A 22,643-nucleotide genomic window follows, 5' to 3' on the forward strand; every position below is an offset into this window, starting at 1 on the left:
GCCTGACATGCCCCGATGGCACCGTCCTGCAGGTGCGCAGGGCATGGCAGGGTACAGTCCTCGATATTACGGTTGACTTGAGCGTCTTACCTTATCTGCTCCGCCTGCTCCCGGGACCCACACCGAGCGGGCGTCTCCGGTCAGTCGTTCTCAGTCGATTCCGACCATGTCGGTCGGGAAAGAGCTACGAGCAGAGGTCTGGCATATCCTCGGTCGGAGAAGGGGTCAGAGTCGGATTGCGGTCCCACCTTGGTCAGGCCTTCCGGTTTTGGGATCGGATCGTTGTATCGGCATGTCATTATGTATCTGGACCGGTCTAGACGCGTGTTGTCGCTACGCCACCTGCTGGGTCGGGTTTTATAGAGAAGCGGATCCATTGGGCACCCCGGGTTTATGAACCCAACAAGAAGTATATGTATATAGATATTAGATATGATAACAAATTATTATATTTATTAAGATTGATTAGTTGAGCATCGGCTAATCTAGATTGATTAGTGACAAAAATATCTATTTAAATTAGAAACGAGAAAGAGATCAAAGAAACATACTACTATTTTTATTATTTATTTTTTGTATCTATAAAAAAGAGATAAGAAGAAGAAGAAAAATCATGGAACTAAACGTGGGGAGAAAAGAAAAAACAACCGGACAGGATGGGCGGACGACAACACTTCCTACGGGAAAAGAAACGGAAGTACTACCTTCGTCCATTGGAGGTGTCCATTTTTTATTTTTAGACTTCTTATTTGACTATTTGTTTTATTTAAAATTTTTATATAAATATTATTTATTTTGTTATGATTTATTGTATCATTAGAGATATTTTAATAATGATTTATTTATTTTACTATTTTTATAAAAATTTTGAATAAGACGAATGATCAAATAAGAAGTCTAAAAGTAAAAAACAATATTTTCAATGGGACGGAAAGAGTAGGTGTCAGTGGATAGGCGGAAACAAAAATAAAGAGAAAACAATCTGGCAGTCTGGCAAAGGGCACGGACTCGCTTTCATGAATAAAAAACAGGCGCAAGTCACAGTGAATAGGTTGGACGAAACATATGATAGAAATTTTGCCTCTTTAGTATTAGGAAAGGGATAGAAAGAAGTACGACCCGAACACGGAAATCACAATTGGATGATCTAAGCGTGAATCCGGCGGAGATTAGGTGATGGACAAAAAAATTGTGGCAAGAAATTTTGCCTCTTTAGACTACCTTCAACAACATTACCCAAAATACAAGACTCATTACACGTTTGGGTAGCGCTACAGACAAAGGATTCAATACTCATTTTTTGTCTTCTCCAACAACGGGACCCAGAAGAGAACCATTTCTGTAAATTAGTCTCCATGAGAGAGGATACTCATATTTTGGTTGTGCCTCTGTTGTAACTCAAAATGAGTCTCGCATATAGGTACACTATTAGAGGTTGATACAGTACCATCTAAGACTCATTTTGGGTGGGAGACACTCTCAGTATTAGGTGTGTGTGTGTGTGTGTATATATATATATATATATATATATATATATATATATATATATATATATATATATATATATATATATATATATATAAGACAAGTATTAAATTTGTGATTGGAGGGGATATAGTTTTTAGACGATTGAATATTCGGTCACGTAAAGTTTGACTGAGTAGGAGCGTGATTTAAACTCGGAACAAGCTGTGTCACGTACGTACTTCTACTGTTTTCCAGCTCAATACCAACCTGATGCGACATCTACGCATGCACGCTTCCGATACCACACGAGGGGAGGGCATGGGCCCACGGCCCACCATTCAGTGGCAGTAGCGACGGGCCCAGTGTCAGCCGCCGCGAACACGACTACGTGCGTACGTCACCCGGTTCATCGTTGCGAGAGGTGCGAACGCGAGAGAGGCGGCGCGGCCACGAGTCCGGGACCGGCTCCTCAGAAACCGGCCGCCTCTCTCTCTCTCTCTCCCCTCGCTCTCTCGCTCGCTCCTGGCTGGAGGAGTTGGAGATCGCGCGGAAGCGTCGCCACGTACGTGTTCGGGTACGTACTGATCGATACTTACCCTAACCTCTCGTCTTCGTTGTTGTTAGATCGTTGCATCAGGGGTTGATGGTTGGAATCTTGTTGATCCTCGCTTGCATTGACGTGTTGTGTCGTGTGCGTGCATTCCCGTAGTAAGGAGATCGTGGACGCCACGCCAGCGATGGACCGCGACGAGGAGATGGGCCACGGCGACCGGTCGCTGCTGTTCATCGGCGACGAGGACGACGACCTCGGCGCCGACCGGGACGGCGGCTCCCCGCCGACCTCGTCCGACGAGGGATCCTTCTCCGATCGGAGCGACGACGAGGCCCGCGCGGGCCGTGGCGGGCACCGCGGCGGCGACGAGCGCGACGACGACGCGCCCGACGAAGGCCCGAAGGGCGCGTGGCCGCAGAGTTACAGGTTCGTCAACCAATCGCCTCGCCCTCTCTTCCACGCGATACGATGGTCGATGGTTGCACGCTGTCAATGTCGCTCGCGAGTCGCGACTCGGAAGTCGGAACTGACGACTATTCCTTGGCGGCATTTTCGTTTCGCAGGCAGTCGATCGACATGATGAGTGCGGTGCCGTCGCCGAGGGTGAACACGCTCATGGCAGCGAGCCCAAGCCTCACCAGATTCGGCAGCTCCTTCCTCAAGGCCGGGAGCTCCTTCTTCCTCAGGAAGGGCGACGGCTCGGGGCTGCCGCTCACCAGGCCGCTGCTTCCGCCCTCGCTCTCGCAGCTGTCGCAGTCATCGCTGCACCCGCAGCAGCAGCCGCCCGTGAAGCAGTCCACGGACAGCCTCGCCCACCCGCCGCGGCCTCCGGCTGGGCACGAGGCCGAGTTGCCCGAGAGGCCGTCCAGGGCGTGCCTGAAATCCGATTACATCGAGCTTCCTCCGCCTGCTAGCAAGTGCAGCAGGAGCCAGTCAATCATCAATGGTGCGTCATCAGTTGATCTCTGATTCCTTTGTGTTAAGCTTGTTGTTCACGTCCAAATCTCGTAGTAGCTGGAAATCTGAAATCGTCTGAAACTCTGAATCAGCTGCAGAGTAATTAGCTAGGATCGGGATGTCGAATTGGGATGCTGATTTTTGTTCTGAACCTCTTTGCTGGTCGAATTCCCAGGGTTCAATGTTCTGTGCGGCGTTGGAATTCTCACCACAGCTTACGGAATCAAGGAAGGGGGATGGTTAAGCCTCCTGCTGCTCCCCTTGTTGGGTGGCAGCTCGTGCTACACGGGCTTGCTTCTGAAGAGATGCATAGACAGTTCACCCAACATTGAGACATACCCAGATATTGGACAAGTCGCTTTTGGTTTTTTCGGTCGAATCTTTGTATCGGTATGTATTCCCTGACAATACAGATATCTTCAAAAGTCACCACATCTTTTGTTTACCTGACTGATCACATCTCTTTTTCAGGTTGTTCTTTACCTGGAGCTTTATGTAAGTGTTCTCTGAACTCTGAAACTTATTGTGAATGGCTGGCTAGTATGCCTTTGATTGTTGAACATAAGTAATTTTTGCAGGCAAGCTGTGTGGAGTACATCACGCTGCTAGGAGACAGCTTGTCATCAGTGTTTCCCTCAGCATATTTAGCTTTTACTGGCATCGACCTGAACGCACACAATCTCTTTGCAATCACAATGGCCTTGGCAATTCTCCCATCAGTCTGGCTCAGGAACCTCAGTCTCCTCTCATATCTTTCTGGTATGTAAAAATGTAGAATCTCTACAGCATTGCTTCTTATTTCTTATATTTTGGACAATTTAAGTCAGAACGTTCTTTCTAAGGAATGGAAGTATTAGAACTGACTCGTATTACTAATAGTTCAGTTAGTTTCTAAGCGACAAAAGTAACCTTTCAGTGAAAGAAGTATTGTTCCTGAGTCCTGACCATCTTTGTACTCAGCTGGAGGTGTGATCGCGACAATTACAGTCATTGTCTGCCTATTCTGGGTTGGCATTGGAGAAGGAATTGGGTTTCACTTTTCTGGTGCTGTAGTGAACGTGACCCACCTTCCAGTGGCACTTGGCCTGTATGGATACTGCTATTCAGGACACTCGGTTTTTCCAAACATATATTCGTCCATGAAGGAACGCTCCCAGTTTCCATTTGTGCTCCTGTTCTGGTAAGTAGTGCTCTTATCAACACGATAACTTTGTTGTTTCTTGTGAAAATTGCCGCCTGCTTACATGATGATATTGTCCACCGTTTCAGCTTCACAGTGGTAACACTTGTATATGCTGGAGTTGCGATCTCAGGGTTTCTGATGTTTGGCGAGTCCACTATGTCACAGTTCACTCTGAACTTGCCACAACAGTACATCCCATCGAAAATTGCCATTTGGATGACGGTACGAGGAAAACCCCCTTACCGTTATGCCATTGCATTCAAAATGAAGAGATGCTAATTTCATCATTTTTTTTCTCTGGTTTCAGGTTGTGAATCCATACACAAAGTATGCATTGACAATGACGCCAGTCGCCTTGTCTATAGAGGAAGCCCTACCAAAGAAGATGCAGAGTTACCTGGTTGGAATGTCTGTGAGGACATGCCTCGTCTTCTCAACTGTTGCGGTGGCTCTGCTTTTTCCTTATTTTGGTGAGTAGTCTTCTCGGTAACTGAATATCAAATATTTGGTACGTACAGTATTTACTAAATCCTAATGACATGCGGGAATTGCCACCCAAAACATCATGTGTGTTAATGCTACTTCCTATCCCCTCTGATTTGCAGCCCTGGTGATGGCATTGCTTGGATCTGTCTTCACAATGCTTGTGGTAGGTTCTGGAAAATGTTTCACCTAAACTTCTGCAGTGGATTTTTCTTTGGCCAATTGAACAAGTTAATAAAAATGTGCTTGATGATTTACAGGCTTTAATACTGCCATGTGCATGCTATCTCTCCATCAAGAAGGGTGCAGTACCTTTGTGGGAGGTAACCAACTAGAAACGCTGACACATACATACACACCAACAGATACAGATTTGAACCCCGAAATTGCTGAACACTGAATATCTGTGATCTAACTTTCCCTTTCCTTTCAGATCATCCTGTGCATAATCATCATAATGATTGGCGTCGTATGTGCATGCATCGGGTCATATACCTCAATCAACCGGATGATTAGCAGCAGATAGTGCGTGCTAGCTGATGTTGGTGTAGTTGTTACAGATTCTTTCGTATGTTGACAGAGTTGAAACTGGCAGTCTGAAGATTTTTCGTAGCTACGTTTATTTTGTTCCTTCTTTTTGACAGAAATTCGGTAAGAGAGTGTTTGCTGTAACAGGTGAAGGTTATGTTTCAGACATTCGTGACAAGAATTTTTTCAGTAGAACTTTTCTGTAGGCGTGTCTTCAGTTGTCGTTTGCGCAGCAGGAGAATACAATTCAGGTCATCTAAAAGGAACAGCTAGAACAGCACTGTAAAATGCTTCAGTCGTTTATAAGCTGATTATAGTATGCAACCTGTCATTCAGAAAAATACATTGAATGATAAAATCTAATACACAGTTTTCATTTAGAGATACTGATTTGTCAAGAAAAAACGTTGCTACATTAACCACCATCTTGCCTTGTTCAGAATTCAGGAGACTTGTCTTGTTCAGAGTTCAGAATTGTCTTGTTCAGAGATCAGAGTTCAGACTTGTGATACCAAGCAGTAAAAACATAGCAACAGGAACCATAATTTAAACTGAAATTGGAAGTGTAGTAGCCTTTTTGCAACAATGCTGTGCTGTCCTTCAGCCAGAACAGAAACTAATTTTCTGACACTATATGAAGCACAGGATGGCCATGGAACAGGCACATCTCTGATCTCTCTTTCCAGTCTCCGGAAAGAAGAGTCACTGTGACACTTTTTTTTAAAAAAAAAGAAACTAGTCAGTATGACACATGAACGACCTACCAGGCCCAGCCACATCCACCCGATGGGCCTACGGCCCTGGATGCCCACTCTCTTCTCCTGTACTAGTCCCTCCAGCACACGAGCATGGTGACGCAGCGGCGCATGATGTAGAACCTGGCCCTCTGCTCCCTCACCAGGCTCGCCAGCCGGCCCGGCACCGACCGGCCCGCCTTGAGCCCCGCAGCCGGGCTCCCCTCGGCCGCCGTCGCCGTCGACCTCCGGCTCCCCTTCTTGAACAGCATCTTGCTCTTGTCTTCCATGTACATCTCCATCTCTCTAGACTCTCTGTAGCCCTTCCCTTTCTCTCTGATCTCTGCTAGGATCGTGAAATACAGACAGGTGGGGGCAAACGGCAGCAGCTCTCTGCAGGAGTTGTTGTTGGAACTTGGAAGCTTTTCTCTGGTTGTGGTTGGTTTGTTGCAGATGCAAAGAGTGAGGCTTGGGTGGTGGGGGGTGAGGTGGTATTTATAGCCACAGCGCCCAGATGGGATGATGAGATGAGAATCCAAGGGAGGAGGACGGGAGATCGGCTCTGTGTTATGTGGTGTCAATGAGTGCTTGGATTAGACTATTATTAGAGCGGCCATGGGCGATTAACTAAGACTAATCTTGTTGTGTGGTGGGGCCTCTCTTTCCATGTCCCTCATACTCTATCGGACCATGTCCCCCGGCGAAAGGGCCATGGGCCCGGCCGGTCCTTTCGGCGCCTTGCATTGCTCATGGTCTCTTATGGAGTTCTCATCCTCCGGTGCATATTTGAAGCGCATGGTTAGGACTCAGGACCACATCTCTACCGTGTGTATATGCATTGTAATTTCCTTTAGACACAGTACGTATATATATATATATGAGCGCACACTCACCCATACAAACACATGTACGCACATCATACCCCCTATGAGCCCTCCAAAGACCTGAGTTAAACTGACAAATCTCGGAAATGGTGATGTCATTATAGGTGCCTCGCTGTAGCACTGCCGCCATTTCATTAAATCGTAGAATAAATTTAGGAATGTATTCATTTATGTAACGATTTGGTATTCATTTCTGATGTAACAATTTTGCATTCATTTGTGTGGCACAAAATCGACTTGACCAAATCTGAATCCAATGTACTAACCACTAGCTTGGTACTCCTGAACTACTGCTGATAACTTGAGATCGACGTCATTGGGCTGGGTCGTTGCAAGCTTTGCTAGTCTGTGGGGGCAGTTGGGCGACACGGCGCCGGCACCCGGCAGCCACAAAGATGGGACGGATGCATGGACGCGGAGGAGAGACGAGAGACCACACCCGTGCGGTCCGCAGAAAACGACAGTGACGTACGCAACGCACGCACCCACGCCGGCCGGGTCGCGCTCGCGGCCACTCGTGCCGTCCTTGTCCGTGTCCACCGAGGGCGTCCACGGATCTTCTGCGGACCAGACCCGGCCAGACCAGACCGTTCCGGCATTCCTGGTCCTGGCCGGTGCATGTGTGCGCGACGGAGCACGCGAAGGTAAAAATTCAGCTTTTCAGGCGAGTATGTGTTTGAGGTACGGTCTCTCCAAAATGGTTCCAAACTTCCAATATCTTTGTCGGCGGCCTCCTCGATGTTGTGTGGCCTGTTTCCTTCTCTCCCGGTTTATTCGTGAACCCGGCCGGCCCGGCCGGCCCCTATTTCTAACTAGTGGCATCTGTTTGTTGCACATTGGTCCCGGTCACTGGGGGGCGTTACCTTTTGGTGATCCAAAGCAGGTGCCTATCCTATTCCATGTATGTATGCATCCTTGAAGTGGACTGCCCACCAAGCGCCTTATTACTACAAGCTAACTGTAGGGTCAAATTAAACGGTAATGCTGTCTTGACGCTCGGTGACAGGCCTGCGCGCTATCGCTACCAGCCCAACGGCCCTCTCTACGTCTCCTTGCCTCTCTAAAAAAATATATCGCCACTCCGCTCATCCATCGCATGCTTCACCGCACCGTAAGGCCATCCGCTCGCCCCAATCCGCATCGCCGTCGCAGCCATCTCCTCGAGCGTTCCCCCATCCTACGCCGCGTCGCACCACTCTTCGTTGCCGCCGCGGCCATCTCAACGTGCGTGCACCCATCATGCGCTGTGTCGTCCACTCTGCCTCGCCGCTGCGTCCATCCACCGCCGCGCCCCACTATGCACTCGCATGTCGTGGCCATGGCGTGCACTGCGCCAGCCCCACACCCTCCCTCAGACGCCACCAGGTGAAAGGTCGTCGCCAATCAGGACATCATCTCCCGCGAAGAAGCGCATGTTGCAAGTGTATGTTTTAAGTGTTTTAGATGTTTCAAAGGTATGTAACAAGTGTTGCATATGGATGTTGCAAAAGTAGATTGAGATGTTGCCACATGTTGCATTAGCTAGACATGTATGCTGCAAGCGTTTGTTCAGAATGTTTCATCTGTTTTTCAGACGTATGTTGCAAGTGTTTTATCTGGATATTGCACATGTTTTCACACAGATGTTGCAAGCGTTTGTTCGAAATGTTTCATCCATTCCAGACGCATGCATGTTGTAAGTGTTTTATCTGGCTGTTGCATATGTTTTACACAGAGGTTATACGTATTTGTTCCAAATGTTTCATCTGTTTTAGATGTATGTTGCAACAAATTTTTTGGTGTTGCAAGTGTTTTTATGTTTGTTGAATGGGACGGCTAGAGTTACACAGCGCACATCCGCAGGCGGGGGTGCGAGCGCGACATGGAGTAGGCGTAGGCATAGGTGGTCCCCACGAGCACGATATGGAGCGGGGCACAGGCGGCCCTCGCCTGCACGTGGGAAGCGGAGCAGAAGCGTGCAGTCCCTATGTGCGGCGGGTGGTGCAGACAGGACGAGGCATCCAGGCGATCCAGGCGTGGAAAATGTAGGAAGACGCGGGAAACGGAGATGCACGCGACACTAGGTGCAGGCGCGGACGATGCGGGCATGAGACACGAAAAAGGGCGCTGGAAAAAAATGCACGTGACACAGGGTGCACAGGCGCGGGCGTTCGTTCAGAAGTCCGTAGGTTAGCGTCTCACCAAATTAAAACGACATCTCACTCACTCACGGCATGGGTCACGCTAATACACCCGCGACCCACACCGCGTGACAAAAGTCGATCGCCATGCATGCATGCACAAATAAGTTTGCATCATGGAGGACAGGATGACAGACAGCCTTGCTTATCGGTCACTGCGATGCACTACCGAAATAGTGGAATTCTTCTAGTATTTTTAAATAGTAATAAAACACTATCACTAGTTATAGCACATAAGAATCCTCACTACGAGGCATTTAGTAGGAAAAATTTATACTAAATTTAAATGCCAAAACACTAGGAGAACTTTAATATTTTGGTTGTGACGGCTCCATTCTATGTCGGGATGGAAACGGATCGGATTCGCATGGAATCGGTATGGATGTCACCTTTTATCACATTTTAATTTGGATTCAGATACAGATACGGATCATGTCGAATATAAATACAAAACGAATGTCTCGGATTCAAATTTATATTCGGATATTTACTCAATTCAACAAATATATAATATTTATCAATTAAATCAATATATATAATATCCATCAATTAATCAAACATTATTTATATAATATTTATCATAAAATTATAAATTATATAAAATAATTCACATCACCAAAAAATAAATTAAAGTATTATAATAATTTGCAACAACAAATATATTAGGTTTAAACTAAATTAGAAAAATACTAAAATTAATTTAATTATCATTAATACTATTAAATTAATATAAAAGGTTACTAAATAGTTCCAATGTGTCGGTATTTCGTAAACCAGACTAGTAAACTTATACGATTGTCGCGCTGCTCTAGGATGACGATGGAGGCATCCAATAGACACGAGGATTCATGCTGGTTCAAGCCAGAGCCTTACGTCCAGTCTCAGACATGATCGAGTGCGTGTTCCTTGCTTGAATGCTCTGAAGTTGTTACAATAGGGTGCAAGAATGGTGGAAGAGATGGAAGGACCCACGCTAGGCGAAGGGCTGCTCGAAGAGAAGCTCCAGGAGCCCTACTACGATGAAGAATGAATGGAATGGTAAAGGATATCAGTCGTGCCCGAGATGGGTGCCCTAGCTGCCCTTATATAGAGTTTGGGACCATGGCTTGTACAAAGAGGAGGTTCTCCTGACCGAAGGGTCGAGAGCCTAGCTAACTTGGCTTGCAAGCTACGTCGTCTTCTGGTGCACGTTCGGTCGTGGCTATCGTCATGGTGTTCTGGCCATGTTGCGGCAGGATGTGACATGGCGCTACTGTGCTGGCTGTGGCAGCACTATAGCCTCGATGGTGGTTCGTCAGCCGTCCTACGCAATGCGGTGTCTGTTGTGGTCTTCGTCATCATCGTCATGTCTTCCATGGCGTCGTATGGGAGTTGGTGGGTGTCCTGGGTTGCCGATGACTGTCTTGTCTTGAGGAGCTGAGGACCATGACCCTAGTTGTCGAGGTCGGGGCCCGCTGCCAGTCTGGATGGCTTCGATGCCATGGCCTTTGTCGTGGATCCCATCCTGTAGTGGGTGCGACCATATATTCGTACCACCGGGCCATGTCTGTCGATGGTCTTCGTACCCGTTATCACCGCTTTGAGGCAGTGTTGTCTTGTCCGTGCGGCGTGGCACAGGGTTGGTGTCTGACCGAGCTGAGGTGACTGTTGTCTCCTAGGTCCTTGTGGGGTCAGTGCAGCATGCTCGCTTTTATTAGAGCTGGGGCGCTTGGCCAGACGCGACCTCTCCCTATCTCTTCCGATGGTCATAACGGGGAGAGGTTGTGTTCTTTGCGAACGTTGTGCGACTAGGGTCGGAGGAAGAGGTCATGGCTGACCCTGGCCCTTGCGTCCGTCCTAGCTTGCTCGGCTTGATAGGACCCTGGTCGTTTGGGCCTTCGCCAGCTAGCGCATTGCAAGCCTCGTGGCCTGCTATCTGATCGGTGCCTTGAGACACCCTAGAGTTATAATCCTGATAGTAGCCCTCGAGCGTTTTTGCGATCGTGAAGTGATCATGAAAGCGCTGAGAGGCGGTGCGCATTGAACGCGGGTCCATAGTCATGGCTTCATCAAGCTTCGTCGCCTGACCCCTTGCGGGCTTGGTGCATTCAGGACGGTAGTTGGATGTTGCACCCTGTCCCGTCCTATCGAAGTGGTATGTGATTGCTGAGCCTTGCCATATCAGCGTGCCGCTCATCGAGGTCTGTGACCCAGGCAAGGCCGTGTGGTCTTGTTGACGCTGCACCGGCCCTGCCTTTGGGCAGGTCTAGACTTTCCTGACTTTACACGGGCATCTAACATTGGCTGTGACCTCCCGTGGCTTTGCCACGCGGCATGGGAGTTTCAGGCTACTCGGTCTACCCTTGGGCCTATAAATATGTGCGTTCCTTTTGCTCGAACCACCCATGGTTGTATCTACAAACCGCTCCCATCCTTCCCGCTGAGAGGGCGAAGGAATAGGAGAGGAGAGTTTGAGAAGAACCGCGTTGTTCCCGTCCTGTGTCCCTGCCGATAGTGCCCAAAAGCTGGTGGCGCCCCTTCGACAACTGGTGCTAGAAGGGATCTTGTGAGTGGGGGAGGATTGAGGCGGTGTTCAGGCCAACCGTAAGCCCTCGTGGTTTTAATGCTTCCCCAAACCCTTAGGTTTTGGGTCATCGAAACACAAGGGCCAAGGGCAACAATCAACTACTCCTAGAGCCCACAAGCTACTCTTGGGAGTTGCCCGTGGTTTGGGGGAAGTGTTGCCATCACTTGGTATCCCCATCATGCTTTTCTGAAGCACGATGGTGGTGGCCTACGGGCTTGATCCCGCTCTCATCTTGACCTCCCCATGCCTTTCTACTCCAGGGGTTGTGATGCTACGAGAAGGGGAGTGAAGCGATTTCTCGTCCTCTTCCTCCTGCATTTCTAGCAGGCACCTCTGAGGACCCCGATGATGTCGCCTAGGCAGTGGAGTCATGATTTAGTACATTTCCAAGCGGCTCGACCACTCTTGTACTTCTAGGGATTTGAGTGAAAAGAACGCTCTTTTCTGTGCATTTTGGTTTTCATTTGAGCCTGTCGCGAGCCCCTGGGTCACGGGGTTAGGATCGTGGCTTTTGGCTTAACGCGAGAAAACATTTTCTCGACCTCTCTTTGCACGTTCAAGAGGTTTTATGCGATCGTGCTCTGGCTCGTAGGTCTTGGACCTTTTTGCTTTTTTCCACGTGACCGAGTCGTGATCACGTTTTGGGTTCCGCATTGCTTTGTATGGAAGTCACTTGCTGCATTGCCCGAGCCATACGCTTCGCCGATCCCTCCCAGAGAGGTCTTGGACCTCTGATGGTTTATGAGTCTTAAAAAGCTGGCCCTTGGTCTTTAGACCTAGAGGTGCCAGGAGGGGTCTCGGTCTTGGTTTCGACCCTTTTATGGGGTCGCGGGGACCCGACTCTTATTTCTCGGTGCTCCTACCGACCCTGAGAGGTCGTGATGCCCTATTATAGGCAAGTTTGGTTTTGCCCCACGCGGGGAGAGGCATGTCCACCATAACCACATGGTCATAGCGATGCGCCTCATTGGGGTCGATGGGTAATCCGAGCGGGACCCGATATCCTCCTCAATCAACATGGAGTTTGGCTGTGCCTCATCGAGAGACATCACATAAATCATTGGCCATCAATCCCGTTGGTCCCCAACCACTTCTGTAGCGGCCAGGGGGCAAGATGCCGTCCCCCAAAGGGGGTGAACCCAGGAGACTTCAAAGCGGGCGACTAGGATACAGAGATAGATGGTCGTGTGGCTCCACACCACCTATTAGAGCCGCAGGGGTCCATCTCCTCCCTGCCCCTATCCCTTTTGTGGCATTAAGCCCTTCTAAGAACCGGCCCAAGAGTGGGTTTCCTAAGCTTGACATGGGGTCGTGTTCGCAGTGTGTCGCTCCACGCATGATCTCAAGGGGCGGCAGGCCTCCCCGGTCACATCGCGGCATAATGGTGCCCACTCATGAGCGGTCGTGCACCACAGAACGCGGGCGCACAAATCGAAATGATATGAAAAGAGTCGGGATGTGTGCGGCTTACTTGTCTCGTGCCGCTGCGTAGGCAACCGTCGTTCTGCCTTCCCTCCGATCGCTTCACTTTCTCTATGGGGTTCTTCAAGTGGTTAGAAAATGAGAATGAACGCGCATTTGCCTTGAGTGCCCCTGGCGGCTATAAATGCTCTTGGAGTGGTTTTGTGGGGAGGCATTCGCTTCAGGTCACCTGCTTCACTACTTTCCCATCTTCGCTTTTGAGCAGCCGGTGTTCCTTCCTTGTCGGCCAGGATGGACCACGGTAAGCGGCCGTTGGAGGAGTCACCGAGTAGCAGTAGGGCACCGCCGCCTCTTTGTCCTTGCCTCCACGATCAGGGGTGTCAATGTTTGACCACCGATAGCCTACCACGGGGGTCCTCGAGGTAGTATTGTTCGGGCTTCAGCGTATGCGGAACTCGATGGTTAACGCAAGAGACAGTCGATTTATCCTGGTTTGGACCCTCGATCGATGATCGAGTAATAGCCCTACGTCCAGTCAGCGTTAGCCTTTGCGTTGGATTGATTGTAAAGTGTTATGTCATACAATTGTTCTCTCTCTCCTCCTCTAGGAACCCTGCCCTCCTTTATATAGTCAGGAGGTCAGAATCCTAGTCGGTTTACAATGAGAGTTCCTAGTAGGATTACAGAATAATACTACTACTAAGATTATATGGGGAGAAACCTAGTTAGATTAGATCTTCTCTCTTCCTTGCGGGGTATCCTATGGGTCCCACACCGACAAGCCCCCGAGCACTTCATGGTTGAGCTCTGGAAGCCTCGTCTTGTTCGTTGTCGATGTTTGACCACCGATAGCCTGCCATGGGGGTCCCCGAGGTAGTATTGTTCAGGCTTCAGCGTATGCGGAACTCGACGGTTAACGCAAGAGATAGTTGATTTATCCTGGTTCGGACCCTCGATCGATGATCAAGTAATAGCCCTACGTCCAGTCGGTGTTAGCCTTTGCGTTGGATTGATTGTAAAGTGTTGTGTTGTACAATTGTTCTCTCTCTCCTCCTCTAGGAACCTTGCCCTCCTTTATATAGTCAGGAGGTCAGAATCCTAGTTGGTTTACAATGAGAGTTCCTAGTAGGATTACAGAATAATACTACTACTAAGATTACATGGGGAGAAACCTAGTTAGATTAGATCTTCTCTCTTCCTTGTGGGGTATCCTGTGGGTCCTGCACCGACAAGCCCCCGAGCACTTCATGGTTGAGCTCTAGAAGCCTTGTCTTGTTCTTTCAGGTCTTGCCGAGCAGGAACAAGCGTCATCTGAGTGCTTTCTTGAGCGAAACCGTGTAGCGCTCTGTGAGATCTTCGTGTGGAGTGTACCTTTTGAAGAAAAAAGTACTCCTCTTTGGGTGTAGTCCCCGAGCCTCTTGCTATTTGGTACAAGGAGCGGGAGGGTCTTGTCTTGAAATCGCTCTAATCCTTCGTTGAAATGTTCTCGAGCATGTACTCTGGTTCTTTATCAAAAAGAACTCGGATATAGCTCGGTCCAGCTTCTTTTTTTCATGAGTCCTTCAAGTAGTTTTGTCTTGAAGAAGTCTTCTTGGTGATGTGTGCTTTTTCAAAGAAAAAAGTGCACTCACTGACTGTAGCCCCTGAGCCTCTTGCTATTTGGAACAAGGAGCTAGAGGGTCTTGAATCTTATGTTGTTTGAAAATTGCTGTCTTGAAGAAGCCTTTCGAGTGATGTGCGCTTTTTTTTAAGGAAAAAGTGCACTCACTGAGTGTAGCCCCCGAGCCTCTTACTGTTTGGAACAAAGAGTTGGAGGGTCTTGAGTCTGATTTGTTCCACGAACTGAAATCTTCCCCTGTTGCAGCCTCTGAGCATTTATCCGGGTTCTTTGATTTAAAAAGAACTCAGATGCATTGTCTTGACATATTCTCTGGTAGTCTGCTGTTTGTCAGGTGTAGTTGTATGGTGGTGATTGAGTGTTAATGTTGCCTATTCACGGGTTGTACAGTGTTGGCATATTCTTCCAAATATGCTCGTCTTTGAGTACTGTTCCCTCTCGCCTGAGTCTTCTATTATTGAGTCCTGTCTTTTCACTGTGTCCTTTATTAGGCTTGTTTCGTTGGTACTCCTAGTCCATGTGCGCCGCTCCTTCGATCTATAAATACCCTCCCAGAGTGCTTGTTTTCATCCATTGAACATTTTGTTGAAACCTTCGTAGTCATGAATATGGCAGTTTGTGAAGTAGAGCAGCCCCCGGGCATGTTTTGTAGTTCCTATGTGTCTTGTCGTAGCTGGAGGAAGTCTTGTGATAGGGATTAGAGGTAGACTAATCCCGTAGCAGCATTGTACTTGGAAGTACGTGGAGGTAGTTGGAGGAAGTCTTGTGATGTGGGATGCGTTCCTTCATCCAGCAGTTCTGGGTTGATCTTCCTTGCCCGCCCTACGACTGTCCGGTGCAGATCAACACCTGATCCCGCATCACGTCGGGCTTGGGTAGACAGATGCCTGCCGACTTCTCCTGGTCTATGTTGTCCCGCCATGCTGCTTATTTCTGTCTTGGATGCACTGTGTCCGTCCTTTGAAGAAAATAGTGTAGCCGAGTGCAGTTTGTTCTACCAAGTAGCAATTTGGAGCACGTAGTCATTCCAGAGCCTAGCTGTGTCTGGGTTCCTCTTTGCTACCTTGATTGTCGTAGTACCGAGTTTATTGGGTCTTGTAAGATTTGTAATCTTCTATTTTTGAAGTCGCTTATAATGGAAAGAATCTTATCTTCTGAGTTGTCATTTATTTTTCTGCTGTAGTCCTGGTTGTTCATGAGATTCCCAAGTTCTTTCTGTAAGAACCGGGTTCTTATGTTCCTTGTGAGGTAGCCTTCGTTTCTTCATGGTTGACAGGTTGTTTTTGTAGTAATCCGATAACTACGCCGTGGTGCTAGATGGATAAGTCTGAAATATGCCTGTTGAATTATACCGTTGTGTGGATTTGTGCCCTCCGTCATTTTAGCTGTGTCAGTAGATGGACCGTTGCGTTCTCACACCGTGCTTTAACGGGCCTGGTGGGCCATTTTTATCGCTGTAAAATCTATTTAAAGACCTTTCATCTTCTTTTTCTTTACTGCCCTTCTCTTGCCTTGAAACCCTAGCTTTTAGAAATCCACCGTCGCCATTGCCGCCACCATCTTAGCACCACCGTCCAAGCCTTCTCTTCCCCTAGTTCCTTTTTTCCTCCATTAGTACATGGGTAGGAAGAAGGCCGCGAGCAAGTCCCAGGCAACCTTTATTCACGAGGAATCATCACTTTCCGTGATTGAGAACCAAGAGTTCGTGGCCATGAGGGCTGCCCAAAAGGCTTGGTCGACTCCGATGACAACTGAAGATCAGCTTCGGGAACTTGTCAGCGATGGTTTGATCCAGAGCAAGGACATTGCTGAATGGAGAGTTCTAGGCGAGCATCGGGTCCCTGCTCTAGGTCCTGGTGAGATTGTTCTTTTCATCTCCTTCATCCGTGCTGGGCTTTGCCTTCCTGCCTCTGCCTTTCTTCATCAATTTCTCAGCTATTTTGGGATTAGCCTGAGTCATCTTGCTCCCAATGCAGTCCTTCACCTTTCTGTCTTTGTTCATCTTTGTGAAACTTTCCTTGGAATTCCCCCTTCTCTTTCTCTCTTTCACAACTTATTTCGTCTGAAACCCCAACCTCGTCGCGAAGACACCAGTGTTCTTGGTGGCTGCGGGATTCAATTTTGCCAAGGTCTTAAGAGCAAGTTCTTTGACTATGACCTGGTTGATTCTGTGAGGGATTGGTGTGCCGACTGGTTTTACGCTGCTAATCTGATTCCTTCTCTTGTTGTTCACTCTAGATCTGGTCCCTTGGTTAATGACCGATGGGATAAGAACCCTGTGACGACGGCTGAGGTTCAGGCGATCCAGCCATTTCTCGATAGGATAAGTACTCTAAAATAGCATGGCTTGACTAGCTTCGGTATTGTCTTGAGCTTTCTTCGTCGCCGTGTTCAGCCTCTGAAGGAGCGAGAGAACCTTGGCTTCGAGTACTCTGGGGCTGAGGATCCTTCACGCATGGTCCCTGCCCTTGAGTTGACCGATGAGGAGGTACTTGAGCGTCTCTAGAAGATGCTGAAAGGAGCAAGCGTTGTCCCACTTACTGTCTCCGAGTACTCTACCAACAACCCGCCTCCAGCTGTAAGTCATTTTCTCTTCGTGCGTGTACTTTCTGTATTTCTTTTGTTGTATCCATTTTTGCTTAATTTTCCTTGTCTTGTTGTTTTATTCTTTTCGTAGGAATTGGGGCGCAACTTTGTTGACCTGATCCCCCTTGATGTCCTCCCTATCGTGGTGAATACTAGGGAGAACCTTGCTGGGGCTTCTGTAACCAGTAAGTTCCCAATCACCACAGTGTTTCCTGGAGTTTCTTCTGGAGTTGTTGATGTATATGAAGAATATGTTCCTCATCTAGTCCCTCGAGGTCCTCATAGTGTCTCGAAGAGGGGGCGAGTGGATGGTTCTTCATCTGGTTTACCTACTTCTAAGAAGTCTTGCCAGCCAAGTACTCGTCCAGGTACTCCAGTTGTAGCTAGCATGCTCTTAGGTGAGCATATTAATACACTCTGTCCCTCTGTCTTCTTGTTTTTATCTTGAACTGAGTACTTTTGTTCTTTTTTCGGCTGGCGCTATGGTGGCCTTGGTCGAGATTGAGGAAGAAGAGGACGATGATGCACCCCTTATCATGCGGCGGTGAGTTGTTTTCTTATTTTCCTGCTGTTGAATCCCTCCTCTTTGTTTTGACTTTGGTCTTGATCTTTTTGTAGTAAGCAGTCGTTGGGTATGAGTTCTTCCAAGGCTCCTGCACTGGGTTCTTCTATACCTCCCGTGCCGAGTTCTTCCAGGGCTCTGGTATCGGCTACATCGCTCCCGTCGCTGAGTGGCGGGGACATTTTTGCTGACGTGGTTCCCCCTACGAGGTCTTCTTTTTGTTTTACGAAGAAGAAGATAGCTGGGTGAGTGGATTCTGGTTTCGTCTCTTTGCTTCTGTTCTCCTTTTCTCTTGTTCTCATTGGCGAGTTTCTTCATCAACTTTTAGGCCTTTGTCTTCTCTCGTCCCTCCGTTGACTTCTTGCCAGCCCTCTAGTGTGCCACCGAGTACTGAGCCTCAGGACTCAAAGCGCACGGTTGGTGAAGTGGTTGTGGGGGGGGGACAAGGCTTTCTGGTGATGATGCTGCTATTAACTTGGTTGCCCCGGAGGTGACCATGGCCATGACGGTGGATTCATCTAGGGATGTAGCTGGGACTACCCATGATGTGTCCCTGATCTTGCCTTCTCCGCATCGACCGTCTTCTCCCTCCGCTCCTCTTTCTACTAAAGATGTGGTTCATCAATTTGATGCCACTCATCGGTTGTCAGAGTTGATCGCTTCTTGGGGAGACTTTGTGACCTTTGCAACTTCTTTTTCTCGTCAGAAACCAAGAAGAAGTTGTCTCTGAGTTGAGTGCCCTGAAGATAGAGCTAGATCCCTGCCAGGCCGAGATGGAGGCTAAGCGTCAAACGCATCAGAAGGAGGAACAAGCTCTTCGTGCCTAGGTTGTTGAGACCGAGAAGTAGAGGGATGCTGCTATCCAAGAGGCTTTAAAGAATTCAGAGGCCATGAAGAGCTTGGAGGCCACGAAGAAAGAGTGCAATGGTATTGCAGGTTCTTTTGGTTTCCTTCTGTATTCAAACTTTCCTTTCTACTGACTTGTTGTTTGGTGCCTTGTCCAGCTCTCCGAGTTGAAAAGCAGAAGCTCTCGGAGGGTATTGATGAAATGAAGACTCTTGTTCGTTCTAGTCACAACAAGGCTGAGGAGGTAATTACTCATGCTGAGGAAGAACTCGCGCTTGCTAAGTTGATTAGGCGTGGAGCTGATAGAGATCTTGTGTAGGCCCAAAAAACTATTGAAGACTTGTCTGGCAAGTTGGCGATGGCTACTGAAAACTGGAAAGCTTTATGGAAATCCTTTTGTTCAGTAGCCGATGTTCTCCAAACTCCAGCGAATGATGGGCAATCTTGGGCTCAGTTAATTCCTCGAATTCCGACTTGTTTCTAAGAGTTCGTGAAGAGGTGCGCCCAACTGTGTACCAAGAATGTCCTGGCCTAGGTCCGGGTTCTTGCTCCAGAGGCGCCTTTGTCCAAGATAGCAGAGGAAGCCGATAGTCAAGAATATATTGATGCCATTGAGAGGATGGAGCCTGAGGTCAAAGACTTAGCCAGTAGAATTGTAGATAATCTTAATATTGTTATCTCTTCTCCTGATGATGACACTTGATGTAATTGACCTTTATGCTCACGCCTTGTAATATGACATTATACTTCTTTTTGAATGAAGATTTTTGTTGATGTCTTCTTTGCCTGGATGCCTTGTTTATTCTTTGGATGAGTTGTCCAAGTGATCCGAGTTACTTGACTTGCCGAGTACTTTGTCTTGCTTTCGTCTTTGCCATGTAAACAATTCTATGTGTTATCTTGACAAACTTTCTTGATTTGTCGAGTACTTTTCTGTCCCATGTAAACAACTCGTTATATATAGATCTTTGTGTTGACAACCTTTCTTGATCTATCGAGTGCTTGTCTGGCCTTCTTCTGTGCCATGTAAACAACTCGTTATATGTAGATCTTTGTGTTGACAACCTTTCTTGATCTATCGAGTGCTTGTCTGGCCTTCTTCTGTGCAATGTAAACAACTCGTTATATGTAGATCTTTGTGTTCTTGGGTATCTCCAGTGTAGCCTCTGAGCCTCTTGCTATTTGAAATAAGTAGCTGGAGGGTCTTGTCTTGAAATTGCTCTAGTCTATGCTCAGGCTTAGTTTCAGTCGTTTTGCTTTTTGTTTTGGGTGTTAGCTCGTTAGCTACCCTCATCGGCGGGCTCAAGCATCTTTTTAGCTATTTTGCTCTCGGCCAGGATGCTCAGGCATATTTTCAGCCATTTTGCTTTTTGTTTCAGGTGTTAGCTTGTTAGCTACCCTCATCGGTGGGCTCAAGCGTCTTTTCAGCTATTTTGCTCTCGGCCAGGATGCTCAGGCATATTTTCAGCTATTTTGCTTTTTATTTTGAGTGTTAGCTTGTTAGCTACCCTCATCGGCGGGCTCAAGCGTCTTTTCAGCTATTTTGCTCTTGGTCGGGATGCTCAGGCATATTTTTAGCCATTTTGCTTTTTATTTCGGGTGTTAACTTGTTAGCTACCCTCATCGGCGGGCTCAAGCGTCTTTTTAGCTATTTTGCTCTCGGCGAGGATACTCAGGCGTATTTTCAGCCATTTTGCTTTTTATTTCGGGTGTTAGCTTGTTAGCTACCCTAATCAGCGGGCTCAAGCGTCTTTTCAGCTATTTTGCTCTCGGCCGGGATGCTCAGGCGTATTTTCAGCCATTTTGCTTTTTATTTCAGGTGTTAGCTTGTTAGCTACCCCCATCGGTGGGCTCAAGCGTCTTTTCAGCTATTTTGCTCTCGGTTAGGATGCTCAGTCATATTTTTAGCCATTTTGCTTTTTATTTCGGGTGTTAGCTTGTTAGCTACCCTCATCGGTGGGCTCAAGCGTCTTTTTAGCTATTTTGCTCTCGGCTGGGATGCTCAGGCATATTTTCAGCCATTTTGCTTTTTGTAAACAACTTGGGGATAACTATCATAAGACATGTTGCCGAAAAACCATCTTTATTGATCATGATCGTTTGACAAGCCATAATACATATGTTGTCGAGGAACACTATCTTTATTGGTTGTGAATGTTGATCTCTTGTGGTTTATACATGTATTCTTCCTTGAGTTGTTTTCATGCGTAGAATCTTCTTAGTTGACTGATGTGCCATGTATTTCTGACTTCTTTCCCATCTTCAGTTATTAACTTGTACGTGCCTGGTCCAGTGACTTTTGAGACAATAAAAGGACCTTCCCATGGACTGAGTAGTTTATGGCGTCCGTTGGTTTTTTGTATTCTTCTTAGCACTAGGTCTCCGACTTGTAGTGATCGAGGCTGGGTATTCTTGTTGTAGTGGCGTCTTAATCCATGGAGGTATCTTGCTGATTGAAGGGTAGCATTTATTCTGACTTCTTCTAAACTGTCGAGTTCTAATCTTCTGGTGTGTTCTGCTTCTCCTTCATCATACTGTTCTATCCTTGGTGATGTCCAAATCAAGTCTACAGGTAGTACGGCTTCTGATCCGTAAACTAGGAAGAAAGGCAAGTATCCGGTGGCTCTGCTTATTTGAGTTCGTAGCCCCTATACTACTTTGGGTAATTCTTCAATCCATTTTGATCCATAGTCTGCTAGCTCTTCATACAGTCTTGGTTTCAATCCGGCTAGTATGAGTCCATTAGCCCTTTCTACCTGTCCGTTGGCTTCTGGATGTGCGACTGATGCGTAATCTATGCTGAAGCCACAATCCTGTGCCCAACTTTTGAATTCTGTAGCTGTGAAGGGAGAACCCAAATTTGTGATGATTCGATTGGGCATGCCGAAGCGGTGTATAATGTCTTGGATGAACTCGACTGCTTTGACTGCGCTGTATTTTGCGAGTGGTTTGTATTCGATCCACTTGATGAACTTGTCAATTGCTACAAGATGTACTCAAAACCGCCCTTTGATTTCTTGAGAGGTCCTACTTGATCCAGCCTCTAGTAGGAGAAAGGCCAAGTGGGTGGGATGCAGACGAGATTGTGAGCTGGCACATGAGCTTGTCTTGCGAACATTTGACAACCTTTGCATTTTCTGACAAGTTCTTCTGTGTCTTTCAAATCGGTTGGCCAGTAGAATCCGGTGCAAAATGCCTTGCCTACTAGTGTTCTTGAAGCAGCATGATTTCCACAGCAACCTGAGTGTATTTCGCTTAGGATTTCTTTGCCTTCTTCAAATAAGATGCATTTTAGGAGTACTCCTGACGATGCGGCTCTTCTGTAGAGCTTGTCCCCCACTAGGACGTAGTTTTTGCTTCTGTAAACAACTCGGGTAGCTTTCTCTTTATCTGCTGGCAACTTATTTTCTTTGATATAATCAAGAAAAACCTGGGTCCATGAAGTGGTGATTACCAAGATCTGGTTGTCTTTGGCTGAGATTTCAGGGGTTATCTCACCGGGTTGTTTGATAGAGGGAGCTGATAGCTCCTCTATGAATACACTGGGTGGGACCTTCGCCCTGTCTGATCCAAGCTTGGCGAGGATGTCTGCCGCAATATTAGAATCGCGCAGGACGTGTAGAATTTCTAATCCTTGGAAATGTTTTTTGAGTTTTTGGATTTTAGCGCAGTAAGCACCCATGTTTTCTTTGGTGCAATCCCAATCTTTGTTGACTTGGTTGATGACTACTGCCGAATCGCCGTATATGAGTAATCGCTTGATTCCGAGGGTAATTGCCACTCGTAGCCCATGGATGAGAGCTTCGTACTCTGCATCATTGTTGGTAGCTTGCCATAATATCTGAAGGACATACTTGAGTTGTTTTCCATCTAGAGAAATTAGGAGAACGCCCGCACCGGCTCCGCCTAGCTTGAGTGATCCATCAAAGTACATCTTCCAGTGGTTAAGGATTGTATTTGACATAGGTTGTTGAATCTCTGTCCACTCGGCAACAAAATCGGCAAGGGCTTGAGATTTAATTGCTTTCCATGTGGTAAAATCGATGTTGAGAGCACCGAGTTCAACCGCCCACT

General features: G+C 47.5%; 1 protein-coding gene across 2 annotated transcripts; it reads left to right on the plus strand.

Moving 5' to 3' along the window:
• The first annotated feature begins 1,930 nt into the window (after positions 1-1,930).
• LOC136505063 (amino acid transporter AVT1C-like) lies at positions 1,931-5,988 on the plus strand. Of its 2 annotated transcripts, XM_066500153.1 has the most exons (12): positions 1,931-2,041; positions 2,177-2,446; positions 2,584-2,966; positions 3,153-3,367; positions 3,449-3,472; positions 3,556-3,736; positions 3,938-4,157; positions 4,247-4,382; positions 4,468-4,630; positions 4,766-4,809; positions 4,904-4,966; positions 5,077-5,988. In XM_066500153.1, the coding sequence occupies exons 2-12, from the start codon at positions 2,205-2,207 to the stop codon at positions 5,167-5,169; spliced, it is 1,764 nt and encodes a 587-aa protein (XP_066356250.1). In that variant the 5' UTR covers positions 1,931-2,041; positions 2,177-2,204; the 3' UTR covers positions 5,170-5,988. The 2 variants fall into 2 exon arrangements, with proteins under 2 accessions (XP_066356250.1, XP_066356251.1); XM_066500154.1 differs by lacking the exon at positions 1,931-2,041 and having other exon boundaries at positions 2,123-2,446.
• The last annotated feature ends 16,655 nt before the right edge of the window (positions 5,989-22,643 follow it).

The sequence above is a fragment of the Miscanthus floridulus genome, chromosome 14, assembly GCF_019320115.1.
Source record: "Miscanthus floridulus cultivar M001 chromosome 14, ASM1932011v1, whole genome shotgun sequence".
NCBI classification, from domain to species: domain Eukaryota; kingdom Viridiplantae; phylum Streptophyta; class Magnoliopsida; order Poales; family Poaceae; genus Miscanthus; species Miscanthus floridulus.